The 15262-nt window shown below is 37.2% G+C and overlaps 2 protein-coding genes across 4 annotated transcripts in view; one reads left to right on the top strand and one right to left on the bottom strand.

Annotated features, from left to right (window-relative positions):
* The window catches only part of LOC106878905 (centrosomal protein of 78 kDa), a 244217-nt gene that overhangs the window by 14687 nt on the left and 214268 nt on the right, over positions 1-15262 (top strand). For both annotated transcript variants that reach the window (XM_089365887.1, XM_089365886.1), the window contains exon 4: positions 11290-11459. In XM_089365887.1, coding sequence (XP_089222013.1) covers positions 11290-11459 — 170 coding nt within the window. The remainder of the gene's footprint in view (positions 1-11289; positions 11460-15262) is intronic.
* The window catches only part of LOC106878906 (ribose-5-phosphate isomerase), a 206431-nt gene that overhangs the window by 82441 nt on the left and 108728 nt on the right, over positions 1-15262 (bottom strand). For both annotated transcript variants that reach the window (XM_089365889.1, XM_089365888.1), the window contains exon 2: positions 14666-14723. In XM_089365889.1, the coding sequence (XP_089222015.1) occupies positions 14666-14683 (18 nt within the window). In that variant the 5' untranslated portion in view covers positions 14684-14723. The remainder of the gene's footprint in view (positions 1-14665; positions 14724-15262) is intronic.

Below are 15262 nucleotides of genomic sequence, written 5' to 3'. Positions count from 1 at the left end.
CCAAGTAAGAGTAGAACTCAAATTGTTGTTGTTGTTGATGATGATGGCTATATTGATAGTGGTCAACAATAAAGAAGAGATTTATCATCATCATCATCATAATCATTATCTTATGTAAAGTCTGCTTAACATTGAGGTTGATCAAATAAATAACAGAAAGAGAGGGAGAAAGGAAATATTCATGTACGTCTTTAAAAAAATTTAACATTGGAATTAATTGTAGGCAGATTTAATTATAGTCTAGCAGTAGTTAATTAATTAATTGCAGGTTATTTAGTGTAAATATAAATGTATAGGTTCTTATTTTACTTTCATAATTATTTTATTTTCACCATGAAGATGATGATGATGTATAGATATAACTTTTAGTAATTGAAGACTGGCCCAGACAATTTATTTAGTGAAATCCTGGCCCTGCTGCAAATTTGGTTTCTGCTTATTTTTACATAGTTAATCTTTTACTTTTTACTTGTTTCAATCATGTGACTGCGGCCATGCTGGGGCACCTCCTTAAGGGCTTTAGTTGAACAAATCAACCTCAGGACTTAATTTTTTTATGCCTAGTACTTATTCTGTTGGTCTCTTTTTGCCAAAACGTTAAGTTATAGGGATGTAAACACACGAACACCAGTTGAAAAGTGGTGGTGGGGGACAAACACAGACACAAAGACACACACACGCACACACACACACACACATACACACACACATATATATGATGGGCTTCTTTCAGTTTCTATCTACAAAATCCACACTCACAAAGCTTTGGTCAACCGAGGATATAGTGGAAGACACTTACCCAAGGTGCCATGCACTGAGACTGAACTCAGAACCATGTGGTTGGGAAGCAAGCTTCTTACCATACAACCACGTTTGCACCTATGCTATGCCTATGCCATGCCCGCGCCTATGCCATGTTTGCGCCTATAAATTCCATAGTTGTTCACATCTGTTTAATAACTTTTCTCATAGACATTAGTTTGAAGGTGTGAGGTTGCCGTGTCTATTTTTTCAGATGTCCTCACAAAGAAAGATAGAAATAACTGATAGTTGTGTTGTTAATATTTAATTTGAAGTCTTGCAGGTTAATAATTGGAGGGGAAGGAAAGAATTACCATATCAGTACAGTTCTGAAGACAAAGAACTTGGCAAAGTTCCAATAGAATGCTATGACTTGGTCTGAACTACTTAAAACTTTTGAAAACCTTACAAAAAGTGATGGATTCCATAGTCTTCAATCTAACTGCTGGTTATAATGTTTGGCTCTTTAGGTGAGCGCCTGGCAGCCTGAAGACTATGATCTAGTTTCAATTGCTGACTGCATCCATATAATTTCATTTATGCCATTATTGTTCTTGGAGAACTATATGAGTATTGCAAAACCTAATATCATCTCCCCTATAGCTATGTGACTTTGTTATCACCATCATCATCATCATCATAATTGTCATTGTCATCCTTTAATACTCACTGCAAGAGTTAGATGGAATTTGTTGAGGCAGATTTTTTTATGGCTGAAGGCCCTTCGTGTTGCTAACTCTTATCTGTTTCCAAGTGAGATAATATTTCCTCATGGCCAGGCATGTTCTTCATGGAAGATTGGAAACGAACAACATTGCTTGTATGATGGTGATACTCATTTATAATCATCATAATGCCAAGTCAAGGTGTATACACACACACACACACACACACACACACACACGCACCCTTTATATGACAGGCTTTTTTTCAGTTCCTGTCAGCCAAATCCACTCAGAAGGCTTTGGTCAGCTTGGGGCTATAGTAGAAGACAATTGCCCAAGGTACTTACTGTGCAGTGGGACTGAACCCAAGACCATATGGTTGGGAAGCAAACTTCTAAACCACACAGCCATGTCTGTGCCTAAATATATCTTATTTGAGGAGAATTGACAAGAGCTATGTTGTGTAACTGCTAATATGGGCAATCAGCAAGCTGTAGATTTATGGTTTGAGTAATGTTGATGGGCTTATTACTTGCATTTTCTGAAATTGTTTATAATGTCTAACATCAAACAAAAAAAAAAAGTGACATTTTTATTGATTGGAAATATTTTGAACCTAAGACCAAGAATATAGCTGAGATAGAAGTCTACCAAATTAAGCATTATGCAGTATTTGTGTTTGTTTACATTGGTTTAAGCTCAAATCATAACAGGATTAACTTTGATTTTTAATCTCTTTTCAAAGAATCAATAAGTAAAGAATAATGTTAGGCTGGCATTGATTTAGTTGATTATGTCTCCCTTTGTAAGAATTAAGCTACTCTTGTCTTTGTGTGAGAAATTAGTTTGTAGTGTGAATGAAATTTTGTAATTATATCTTTTGTAATTATGAATGCTCTGTTTTGCACATAATTACAATGTTTGTGTAAGCAAGCCATCATCATCACCATCATCATCACCACTGCCACCACCAACGCCGCTGCCACCACTATCATCATCAAATGTCTGTTTTCTATACTGGCATAATCCTTTGTATAATAGACACAAGGCCTGAAATTTTTGTGGGGAGGAGTTAGTCAATTACATCAACCCCAGCACAGAACTGGTACTTGGATGAGAGGCAAAGTCAACCTTGGTAGAATTTGAACTCAAACCATATTGACAGACAAAATGCCACTGAGCATTTTTTCCTGGCATGCTAATGATTCTGCTAGCTCACTGCTTTAGTAGTAGTAGTAGTAGTAGTAGTAGTAGTAGTAGTAGTAGTAGTAGTAGTAGTAGTAGTAGTAGTAGTAGCAGCAGCAGCAGCAGCAGCAGCAGCAGCAGCAGCAGTAGCAGTAGTAGTAGTAGTAGTAGTAATTTCAGATTTTGGCACAAGCCCACTGATTTCAGGGAAGGGGTTAAGTTGGTTACATCAAATTCAGTGTTCAAACTGGTACTTATTTTACTGATCCCTAAAGGATGAAAGGCAAAGTTGACCTTGGCAGAATTTAGGCTCAGAATGCAAAGACAGAGAAAATGCTTCTATGCATTTTGCCCAGCATGCTAATGATTCTGCCTGCTCACCATCTTAATAATAATAATGGTTTCAAATTTTGGCACAAGGCCTGCAAGTTAGGGGTGGGGGTAAGTCAATTACATTGTTTGAATGGAAATTATTTTATTAACCCCATAAAGATGAAAGGCAAAGTTGACCGTGGTGGAATTTGAGCTCAGAACATAAAGATGGACAGAATGCTGCTAAGCATTTTGCCCAGCATGCTAATGATTCTACCAGCTTCCTGCCTTAATATGATGATGATAATAATAATAATAATAATAATAATAATAATAATCCTTTCGTCTAAAGGCACAAGGCCTGAAATTTTAGGGGAGGAGACTAGTCAATTACATTGACCCCAGTGTTTCACTGGTACTTAATTTATCGACCCCGGAAAGATGAAAGGCGAAGTCGACTTGGCAGAATTTGAACTCATAACATGCAGACAGACACGGTGCTGCAAAGCATTTCACCTGGCATGCTAACACTTCTGTCAGCTTGCCACCTTAAAAATAAAAAACATAAATGAATAATAATAATATGTAACAAATGGAAGTTATAAAACATAGTGTTAGTGAGGATGATGATGATACAATGGCAGTTGTAATGAAGATAATAATGCTAATTTTTCTCTCACAAAAATTAGTCCTGGTCTCTAATTAAAAATTAAGATAGGGCTTCAGTTTTTCTTGCTCTTAACATAGCAATTAGGACAGTGGAGTTTGTGAAAAGGATTGAAGAGTTATTCCCCATGCATTGCTACACTGTTACAAAGCTCTTAATTTCTAATCTTTCACAAAAACGGCTCTAACAATGCTGATAACAGCAGCAGTAGCAACAAGAACAATAATTCTTTCATATTTTGGTACTTGGCCAGTGTGTTGGGGGATAGGGGGCAGGTCGATTGTATTGACCCAAGTATTTGACTGGTACTCTAGCTCAGCAGAATATGAACTCAAAATGGAGAGAGCTGAATTGCAATGATCTTATTAAAACATCTATTATTTAGTTGTAAAATTATTTAAGATTGTAGCTGTTGTGAATGGGAAATTCCATTTCAAGCACAAATCTTTCATTGGGGAAAGAGAAACAATGATTCTGATGCAGACAGTCGTGAGTTTGTTTTGATTGTGTTTTGTTATTTATCTAAATGCTGATAGTTTTATAAATAATAGAAAATGGTGCATCAAAACAATGGGAGAAACTATTGATAAATGTCTGTAATTGAGTAAATATATGTATAGCCGCAGAACTGAAGCACTTTAAAAATCAGATACAATTGGAACTTCTTGGCTGAAAATATTATCATCCATATAATATCATCATCAGGCATAGGAGTGGGTGTGTGGTAAGTAGCTTGCTAACAAACCACATGGTTCTGGGTTCAGTCCCACTGCGTGGCACCTTGGGCAAGTGTCTTCCACTATAGCCTCGAGCTGACCAAAGCCTTGTGAGTGGATTTTGTAGACGGAAACTGAAAGAAGCTCATCTATATATATATATATATATATATATATATATATATATATATATATATATCATGTCTGTGTGTCTGTGTTTGTCCCACCCAACGTCGCTTGACAACCAATGCTGGTGTGTTTACGTCCCTGTAACATAGCGGTTCGGCAAAAGAGACCGATAGAATAAGTACTAGGCTTACAAAGAATAAGTCCTGGGGTCGATTTGCTCGACTAAAAGGCGGTGCTCCAGCATGGCCACAGTCAAATGACTGAAACAAGTAAAAGAGTTATCAACATTTAATATCCGTTCTTTACACTGTCATGGGTTGGACAGTTTGACAGAAGCTGACTAGTTGAATGACTGTTCAGGCTCCATGGCATGATTTCTATGGAGGGAACCTGCAGAAGAGGTAAACCCAGGAAGACATGGGATGAGGTGGTGAAGCATGATCGGAGGTGATGACAAGCAATCATGAATTTTGGCGATTTGCTGTACTTGAGAAGACTCATCAAGCCAAGTGAAGTCGTTGTTATGGCTGTGCCAGTGATGGAGAGGGGAGACTGACATGCATGAGTGACTGCTGGTCTTCCACAAACAACCCTCCCTGAACTTGTGTCTCAGAGGGGAACTTTTTAGGTGCAATCCTGTGGTCATTCATGACCGAAGGGAGTCTTTTTTTACCTAGATAAAATTTGAATGAATTTTCAGTTACAAGAGACATACAGAAAAACTAAATACAGATGCTGTTATAGCATGAGAGTAGAAATGCTGTTTGAAAATTAGGAAACTATTTCATTAAGCATTATCAGACAAATGCAAAAAATAAACAAACTCCAGTTTGTGGCGAATGATTTAGAAAAAATAAAACTTGTAAATTGGAATGAATTCAACAGCTTCAAATGCTAAAGTGTTGCTCACAAATAAATGTGAGTGTGTGTGTGTGTGTGTATATACAAAGAGACCTAGCATATTTTATATATTGATATACTTCTAGATTTTGATTTTAGTTACTTTTTGGATATCTATTCACTTGCATACATTCATACATACATACATACATACATACATACATACATACATACATATGTTCAGATTACTTTGTCAAATGAATAGCATATAAAAAGCACCCAACACACTGTTAAGTGGTTGACATTAGGAAAGGCATCCAGCCAAAGAAACCATGCCCCAACAGACAGCTGGAATCTGGACAGCTTCCTGTTAGCCAGCTCCATGTCAAACCGTCTAACCCATGCCAGCATGGAAAGTGGACTTTAAATGATGATGATGTTTTGAATTGATCTTGTATTATCCTGTAGCTTTGAGATTTTGATGATGCGATAGTATATTTTTAGAATGACATTGTAGGATAGGTATGAAATGCCAGATTTGGCCAATTTGAATATAAAACAGGCAGAATATTTGGGCCAGATATGGCCAGTTTAAATGCAAAAGCTTAAAATTCTCAGTGGGATTGAAAATTACATTCAAATGTTCTGTTTCAGTTTGTGCCTGGATCCTTTAGAATCACTTTTTCTACAGCTTTATAGAAAAAGTTGTAGTTGTGTATCTTTGTAAATCAACATTAGCTGTTGTGTTCTGTTATTCATCATCATCATTTAATGTCCACTTTCCATGCTGGCATGGGTTGGACGATTTGACTGAGGACTGGCAAGTCAGAAGGCTGCACCAGGCTCCAATCTGATCTGGCAGAGTTTCTACAGCTGGATGCCAGCACTAACAGCACTGTCGAGAGTGTTCATTGCCAGAGCAGCTATCTGGCTTCCGTGCTAGTGGCCCGTAAATAGCACCATTAGAGCGTAATCGTTACCAGCGTTGCCTTCTAGCACTTGTGCTGGTGGCACATTAGAAAATCATTCGAGTGAGGTCGTTGCCAGTGCTGCTGGACTGTCTCCTGTGCAGGTGGCACGTGAAAAAAAACACCTTTTTAAGCGTGGCCGTTGCCAGTACCGTGTGACTGGCCCTCGTGCCAGTGGCACGTAAAAGCACCCACTACACTCTCGGAGTGGTTGGCGTTAGGAAGGGCATCCAGCTGTAGAAACTCTGCCAGATCAGATTGGAGCCTGGTGCAATGTCTATTAAATTTTATATTTCTGTGGCAATATTTAATTCAATCATTGTTTCTGACTCACCAAACTACATGTCATTTTCCACTTTTCTCAGCACTTTTCCACTCCTTCAACTCTTTCTAAACATGTTTCTGCTACTCCCAGATATGACCCACTTGTATTCTTGGTTGTGATAATTGTCTCTAGGTGATTGACCTCTTAACTAAACTAGTTATCTCAACTATGCTATTACTCTGAAAGGTTAATCTAACCTCAAATGAAAAATAATAAAATTTATTATCAAATGATTTATTGAGGTTGATAAGTGAAAGGCTCATGGGAGGAATTCAATACTGCAGCTTTATACAGTTACATACCATATAACCGATTCATATAATATAAACATTATTGGGGTTGATTCATTCAACTAAAAAAGACATTCTTCAAGGAGGTGCCCCAGCATGGCCACAGTCTAATGACTGAAGTAAAATATATACAAAGATGAAACATATAACAGAATGTCAGGTCTGGCGAGTAAAATAGAAATAAAATAGGAAATGTTAACATAAAGATGATGACCAAGAAGAGATTAAAATACCACCAATTAAGCGTGGCCGTTGCCAGTACCGTGTGACTGGCCCTCGTGCCAGTGGCACGTAAAAGCACCCACTACACTCTCGGAGTGGTTGGCGTTAGGAAGGGCATCCAGCTGTAGAAACTCTGCCAGATCAGATTGGAGCCTGGTGCAATGTCTATTAAATTTTATATTTCTGTGGCAATATTTAATTCAATCATGAACTGAAGGTGTAAAGCTGAAATCAAATGCTGCTAAGCATCTTGCTTGGCATGCTAACAATTCTACCAGCTTACTGCCTTTCATTGGCTAACAATCCTGGTGAGAAATGATATAAAGGAAATATTCCTCAGTCTACACGACTCTTAGTTTCTTTCTTGAATTGCCTATTTGCATATAGATGGAAAGCCATGCTACAAGGAATGGGAAAATATTGAAATGGAATCTGTGCTCATCACTTACTTGTGTAGTATTTGCAAGAGGTATTGGTTTCAAATTTTGGCACAAGACCAGCGATTTTGGGGGAGAGGTTTAGTCAATTACATCGACCTTAGTGCTCAACTGGTACTTATTTTATTGACCCCAAAAGGATGAAAGGCAGAGTCTATCTTGGCAAAATTTGAACTCAGAATGTTAAGATGGATGAGCTGCTACTGAGCATTTTGCCTGGCATGCTAACAATTCTGTCTGCTTGCTACCTCTACTTACCCATTGTAATGTTTGAAACCAACAGATGTTGGTTTCAAATTTTGGTGCAAGGACAGCATTTTCGAGGGAGAGGGTAAGTTGATTATATTGACCCCAGTTCTCAACTGGTACTCATCTTATTGACCCTGAAAGAATGAAAGGCAAAGTTGACCTTGTCTGAATCTGAAGTCAGAACATAAAGACAGATGAAATCCCACTAAGTGTTTTGCTCAGCATGCTAATGATTCTGCCAACTTGCCACCTTCAGTTGGCTAATAATAATGGTTTTAAAATTTGGTACAAGGCCAACAATTTTGGGGAGGGGGTATGTCTATTGCATCGACCCCTCCCCCCATGCAGAACTGGCACTTATTTTATTGAACCCGAAAGGATGAAAGACAAAGTCAACCTCTGGAATTTGAACTGAAGGTGTAAAGCTGAAATCAAATGCTGCTAAGCATCTTGCTTGGCATGCTAACAATTCTACCAGCTTACTGCCTTTCATTGGCTAACAATAATAAAAGCAGGGAAACAAGCAAAATATTTGCAATAGATATTAACAGATGAAAAATACCCTATACATCTTTTCAATTGTGTGCATGTGCATATATATACACATGCACATGCACACACACACACACACAGACACCACACACACACACACACACACAGAGACAGACACACACACACACACACACACAGACAGACACACACACACATATAATTACAGGCCTTCTGGACATTATCAAAAAGAAACAGCTAACCTCATTCATGTGTAAAGAGTGGGTTATGGAGAGTGAAATGTTGGCTGTTACTCCTCATGTCCTCTTGTAGCTGATGTCATTGGACGGGGTTTAGTGAAGATAATATATGTTTTATTAATCTTTATTGCAAGAGTATTTTTAGGAATGGCCAAAGATTTGGATGAAAAATGACTTTTGTTCATCCACCAAATCTGCCTGTTTGTATAGGTGATGTGAAAACATATTTGAATATTTTGCAGTGATGTAGATGATAATATTTTTATATTTGTTTCAATGTACAAACACACATGCACACACACACACACATATATGTATATATGTGTATATATATAGGGTGGGGCAGAGAGGATAGATGTTTCTGAAATGGCTATTACTCACCCCCAGGGGAAAGGAGATATGTCTGACAGGTACCATTTGGTCTGTGGTGTCTTAGCATTTTTTTTCCTTTCAGATGAAGCCATGGTGCTATGGATGATAGAGCATTGTGTGTTTGCCTGCAACAGTTATGTGAAGAATAATGAGTCTGTCACAGCAGTTCAGCGTGAGTTTCGGTGCCACTTCAACATTCACCGAAATCAGGCTGTTCTCACCCATAACACAATCTTATGTTGGGTGAATGCACTTTGTACACGAGGTAAATTAATGAATAGGGGCGCCATGAATGGTATGGACCCCGGAAAATGTGGAACGCATCAGACAAGCTTTGATACAGAGTCCAAATCAGTCTGCTTGGAGGCATTCCATTAACTTGGCATCAGTAATCGATCAGTAAGGCATATTTTGCATGAAGACCTGCATTTCCATTGGGCAGCAGTTGAAACCATGGGACTATGCACTGCAGCTTAACTTTGCATGTGAGATGGAAGCAATTTTTGAGGCAAATGACAACCTCATTTTGTTAATGAGTGATGAAGCTCATTTTCATCTCAATGGCATGGTGAATCAACAGAATTGTTGTTATTGGGCTCTGGAAAATCCAAGAGAACTGCATGAAAGACCACTGCACAGCCCAAAAGTGACAGTCTGGTGTGCTGTTAGGAAAGCTGCCATCATTGGTACTTGCTTTTTTGAAGAAAATAATAGAAATGCTGTTACTGTGCACTCCGAGCGTTACATCAAGATGATAAACAGCTTCTTTGCCCTGAATTATGATGAAGACATATGGCCATTTGATGTGTGTGGTTTCAGCAGGATAGGGCAACAGCCCACACAGCCAGAGCATCAATGGATGTTCTTCATTCTCTCTTCAGTGACCGCCTCATTTCCAGATTTGCTGACATTCCTTGGCCCCCCCCCCCCTCGGTTCCCTGATTTGTCCATGTGTGATTATTTCTTGTGAGGAAACCCCAGGGTACGTATGTATGTGCATAAGCCCCATACATTGGATGATTTGAAGGAAGCTATTCATGAACCCAAATTGACAGAGCAATGCTGGAGGGAGTGAATGCCAACTTCCAAGAATGCCTTCAGAAATGCATCAACGAAAACGGATACCACATGGTGGATGTTGTTTTCTACACTTGATTTTGACAAATGCTAATTCAATACGAACACATTGATGTCAATAAAATTTGTTTGCAGCTAAAATTAATGATTTTGTGAATTTTTCAAAAATGTCCGTACTTTCTGCCCCACCCTGTATATGTGTGTGTATACATGTGTGTGTGTGTGGGTGGGTTGTACAAATGTGGAAACTTAAATGTTTGTGTGTCTCTTTGAATCCTTTATCTTTTACCTGTTTCAAGTCATGCACTTTTAACGGTTTTAGTCAAACAAACTGACCTTAGTACTTTTAAGTTTGGCAGTTATTGTTTTGGTGTCTTTTGTCAAACTGCTAACTTAAGGGGATGTAAACAAACCAACTATTGTAATATAGTTATTCATTGCCAATTATTGTAGTATCACCACTATTTATGACAATACTTGTTTACACTATAACCGCGTAGTAACAATAAAATATATAATAAAGTAGGGTAACAACAATGGAACAGTTCAACAAACTCTCCATGAACTATACACAAACCAACAATCAATATTCCAACAAACTACCAAAACGATACCTTACAACTTCCTGCTTTCATTCTTAAGATCCCCAGGTGTCCACTACGAAATTCATGTAATATCCGTTTCTGTGGTGTGGTTGGTACCACCACTCTTTGTGCGTACATTAATACATCGTTGCAGAGTGAAAAATGGTTTGCATTCACATTTCTCCTTTGTTTATTTTTTAAGGTTTCCTTCATTTTTATGATGTATTTGTCCGTCACTGATTTACTTTCTATGTCTTGTACAGTCACTGTCAACTCCTGAATGACATTACACATAATTTTTAATTTCCTTTTCCGCATGGCCAATTCTGTGTCTACCTGCCTGTCTCTCTCTCTCTCATCACACACTCAATGTTCCATTGGGTCAAAGGTGGAAAGCCTGTACAAGCATGATACAAGTTACTAGCTCATATTTACAAGTGACAGCTAAGCTTTTCAAAAAGTGTGTGATTCAAGAGAGATTTGGTTGTTATTCCCAATCATTTAAGGGACTTTATAGTGACTCCTTCATTCAGTTGTCCCTAGCAAAGTTTGAATATTAAGTCTGTGGTACTATGTAACAACAACACACCTCTAATTTTATATATTTAAAATATGTTTCAATAAGTAATTATATATTTGTGATCAGCAGGTAAAAAACAAAACAAAAAAAAACTGATTCTTCATTAATTTTTTTTTTTCAGAGAAAGATAAAACTGGCACCAAAAGACATAAACCAGCCATTGCAAGCAAAGAAATTAAAGATGAATTATGTAAAGCACTCCAACAGTGTCTTAGTGTTACTCCAGCTTTGGCTTGCCTTAGGTTGCAAGGAATTGCTTTCAAAGAATCAAGTATAAACTACATTTCAAAGGTACGTTTTCATGTTACCTCCAATTTTTAAATTTTATAGGTGCTGGTATAGCTGTGTGGTTAAGAAGTTTGCTTCCTAACCACCTGATTTCAGGTTCAGTTCTATTGCATGGCACCTTGGGTGAATGTTGGCCCTGAATTAACCAAATCTTTGTGAGTGGATTTGGTAGATGAAAACGCAAAGAAGCCCATTGTGTGTGTGTGTGTGTGTACGCACACACATACACGGTGCATTTGAGAAGCTTTGAGACTCTTTCAGGAGTGACACCAATTTCAAAGACGTACAGAACTCTAATTTTGTTTTCTTTAATTAAATTATATTTTTGTTCCCATTTTTATACATGAATCTGTACACACCTATGTCAACCTCACATTAGCATGTATCTAGAATAGAATTTGAAGAAATTTTATAAACAAACACCAAACAAACTCTATCTCCACACAACAGGAAGGTTAAAATCTCTATATACTAATCAAATTACCTATAGAACAATGCACACCCAGAGAGAAACATCTAAACATGCAAACTTTACTCAAATACTTTTATGAACATCAAAGCACAAGAGAAACAACTTTTTATACTAACAGAACCATGATATGCCTTGACTAGTACCATGGTTGAGTTGTTTAAGTTGATGCTCCAGCATGACTGAAGTACATACAAGACTGAAGTACATACAGTCCCATGACTGAAGTACATTCCACTGCATGGTACTTTGGGCAAGAGTCTTCTACTACAGCTTCAGGCCTTGTGAGTGGATTTGGTAGACGGAAACTGAAAGAAGCCCGTTGTATACGTGTGTGTTTGTGTGTGTATGCGTGCACGCTTGTGTTCATGTGTGTGTGTGTATGCGTGTTGTGTTTGTCCACGACAACCAGTGTTGGTGTGTATATGTCCCTATAACTTAGTGGTTTGGCAAAAAGAGACTGATAGAATAAGTACCAGGCTTAGCAAAACAAGAAAAAAAAAACATTAAGTAAATTCATTCGACAAAAATAATTCTTCAAGGTGATGCCCTAGCATGGCCACAGTCTAATGGCTGAAACAAGTAAAAGAGTGTATGTGTGTGTGTGTGAAGGCAAAACTAACGGAACATGTTTTTTTAATGATTTGACAGGTTAAAGAAGTAAAATAAAACATTAAGAAAAATCTATCAGAAATTTATAATGTTATGGTTGTAGAGGAAAGTGCAACTGCAGATGATAGTGCAGCAGCAAGATAGTGCAGCAGCAACATAGTGTAGCATCTAGATAGTGCAGCCAAACTAAAGGAAATTACTGTGCATCTTTTACTTGTTTCAGTCATTAGTCTGTGACCATGCTGGGGCACTGCCTTGAAGAATTTAGTAGAAATAAAATCAACCTCAGTACTTGCTCTTTTTTAAAGCCTGTTACTTATTCAATCAGTCTCTTTGCTGAACTGCTATGTTACGGGGACATAAACACACCAACACCAGTTGTCAAGTAGTGGTGGGAGACGAACAAAGACACTCACACATACATTCACAGGTATATATATATATATATATATATATATATACACACATACACACACACACACATGTACATAAGATGGGGTTCTGTCTATCAAATCCACTCATAAAGTTTTGGTTGGCCCAGGGCTATAGTGGAAGACATTTGCTCAAGGTACCATGATTGGGACTGAACCCAAAACCAGATAGTTGGGAAGCAAGCTTCTTACAGTCATGCCTGCATTTGTGAATAAAAAAAAGATGATAAATGTTGATATAAATGTTTTTTTCAGATCCACCCAGTCACCCTCCCACTCTCTCCTTAAATATGAATAATCATGTAAATTTTTTACAGCAAGAAAGCTGTTCTGCTCTGTCTCCTCTCATACTTCTACTCCTCTTTTACTCTTCATATTCTGGCATAAAATTGCTTCCTCATGGGTTGTAGTCTTGCAAACTGCATGGCAGCCTCACTAGTTCTGGTAGCACAAAAAGGTACTCCATACAGGGCTGTAAAGTGGTCGGCATTTGGGATGGCATGCAACTATAGAAACCATGCCAAAGCAGATACTGGGGCATGATGCAGTCATCAGATTTTGTAAATTATTTAAAACTATTATATAAAAATGTTTTTTTTTTTTGCTGCAAATATAATCTGTGTATGTTTCTCTATTAAGTTAAATTAATTGTGGACAGTAAATTAGTTTTGTATGGTGTCTCTCACATCTCTAAATTTACATTAGAGATTCAATTGATGTATCCCTCACCAGATATAGATTGTTCCATATCCCTTCATTTAGGATCAAAATGATTGGCTGCTGCAATATTCTAGCTAGTTTGTGTCATACCCTGCATTATTGTGCTGTGGCTAAAGTACTGTAATGATTCTGAAGGCAAAGTTAGCTGAGAGTCAATCATGCTGAAGGGAAAAGTGTTTGGGCAAGGATAATAAAACAACATCCTATAAGGTTGTCGTTTAGCCCAGTGTTGAAAAACTTTCAAGCCACGATCATACCTCTTTGGGGTATGGAGGGGCACATTAACCAGTGTATCCTTCCTTTTTTTAAAAAGCAATAAGGTGTGATTTAAGGGAGATATAACTGCCATTTCTAGCAGGTTGAATGACTGTATAGAGGGTTCCACTTTGGCTCTTCAATAAGATTATAAATTAAAGATTAAGGGTCGCAAGTATGCCATATCTAAGTAACCACAAAGGTCCTTTTTTATCTGTTGAAGTGAGGGATATATTCTTACCTTCTATTGGGCTGGCAGGCACATTATGAGCCAATGGAAGTGAGATTTTCTGCTAGGCTGTCTGCACAGGTTTAATCCTGTAACTATGTTGATTTGAAGCAGTATTAATGAGAGAAACAAAGTTTAATCATTAAAGATCAACAAGTAACAAGGAGCCTGTAATTTTCGGGATAAAGGGTAAAATCAGAAGAGGTGGCATTATTTCTCTTTTACCGTTGCCTTTAGTCATATCAAGGAATCAAATGGCTTTCAAATGAGAATCAAAAATCTCGGCTTGCTGGAATAGTAACAACAAAAACAGCAGTAATAACAGTTACGACAATAACAACAACTGCAGTAGTGACAACAACAACAGTAATAACAACAATAGTATCGACAATAACAACAATGACAGCAGTACCAATAATAACAACAACAAAGTTGGGGAAATATTGATATATTTGGTGATTATAGCATTAAAAGAATAAAAAGCATAAAATACCTCCACTTTAAGCTTCATTCTAACCCATGTCAGACATTGGAAAACTGAAACAACATATCTGGAATAAAAGGGCAATAAAAGAGAATATTCTCGTTTCCCTCTGTCTATTAATAGTTTTAGTTAAAAGCATTTATTGCCAATTTAAAACATATCAACAATTTAATTGCATTTAAGGAATACAGAATTATTGATCTTTCTGATAACACTGCATTGAAATTCAGTTTTAATCAATAACATCCATCTTATGCATTTACAATATATGTTGGGATTATTATTGGATTGTTTGTTATTGAAAGCATTTGAATATTCAGAGCTAATTTAGACTCTCTGTTTATTTATTTATTCCTTTTGTAGACCTATTCTCTCTGAATATGTGTGTGCACAATTAAAAGACATTTAAATCATAGATGTTATTTATATGGACACATATATCTTGCAATAGATTTCAATGTTAAATCTAGTAATTGTTAACTCGTGAATATTATCTGTATACAGTACATATATATTACATTACATTCTAGAGCTGACAAGCAAAGGTAGTAAAACATGAAATGTTTGTGATTATGAGATATTTTAAAATCTTTTCTATTTTACTGA

This window comes from Octopus bimaculoides, chromosome 18, assembly GCF_046866305.1.
Source record: "Octopus bimaculoides isolate indiv1 chromosome 18, ASM4686630v1, whole genome shotgun sequence".
NCBI classification, from domain to species: domain Eukaryota; kingdom Metazoa; phylum Mollusca; class Cephalopoda; order Octopoda; family Octopodidae; genus Octopus; species Octopus bimaculoides.
This window is presented reverse-complemented; position numbering and strand designations above follow the sequence as displayed.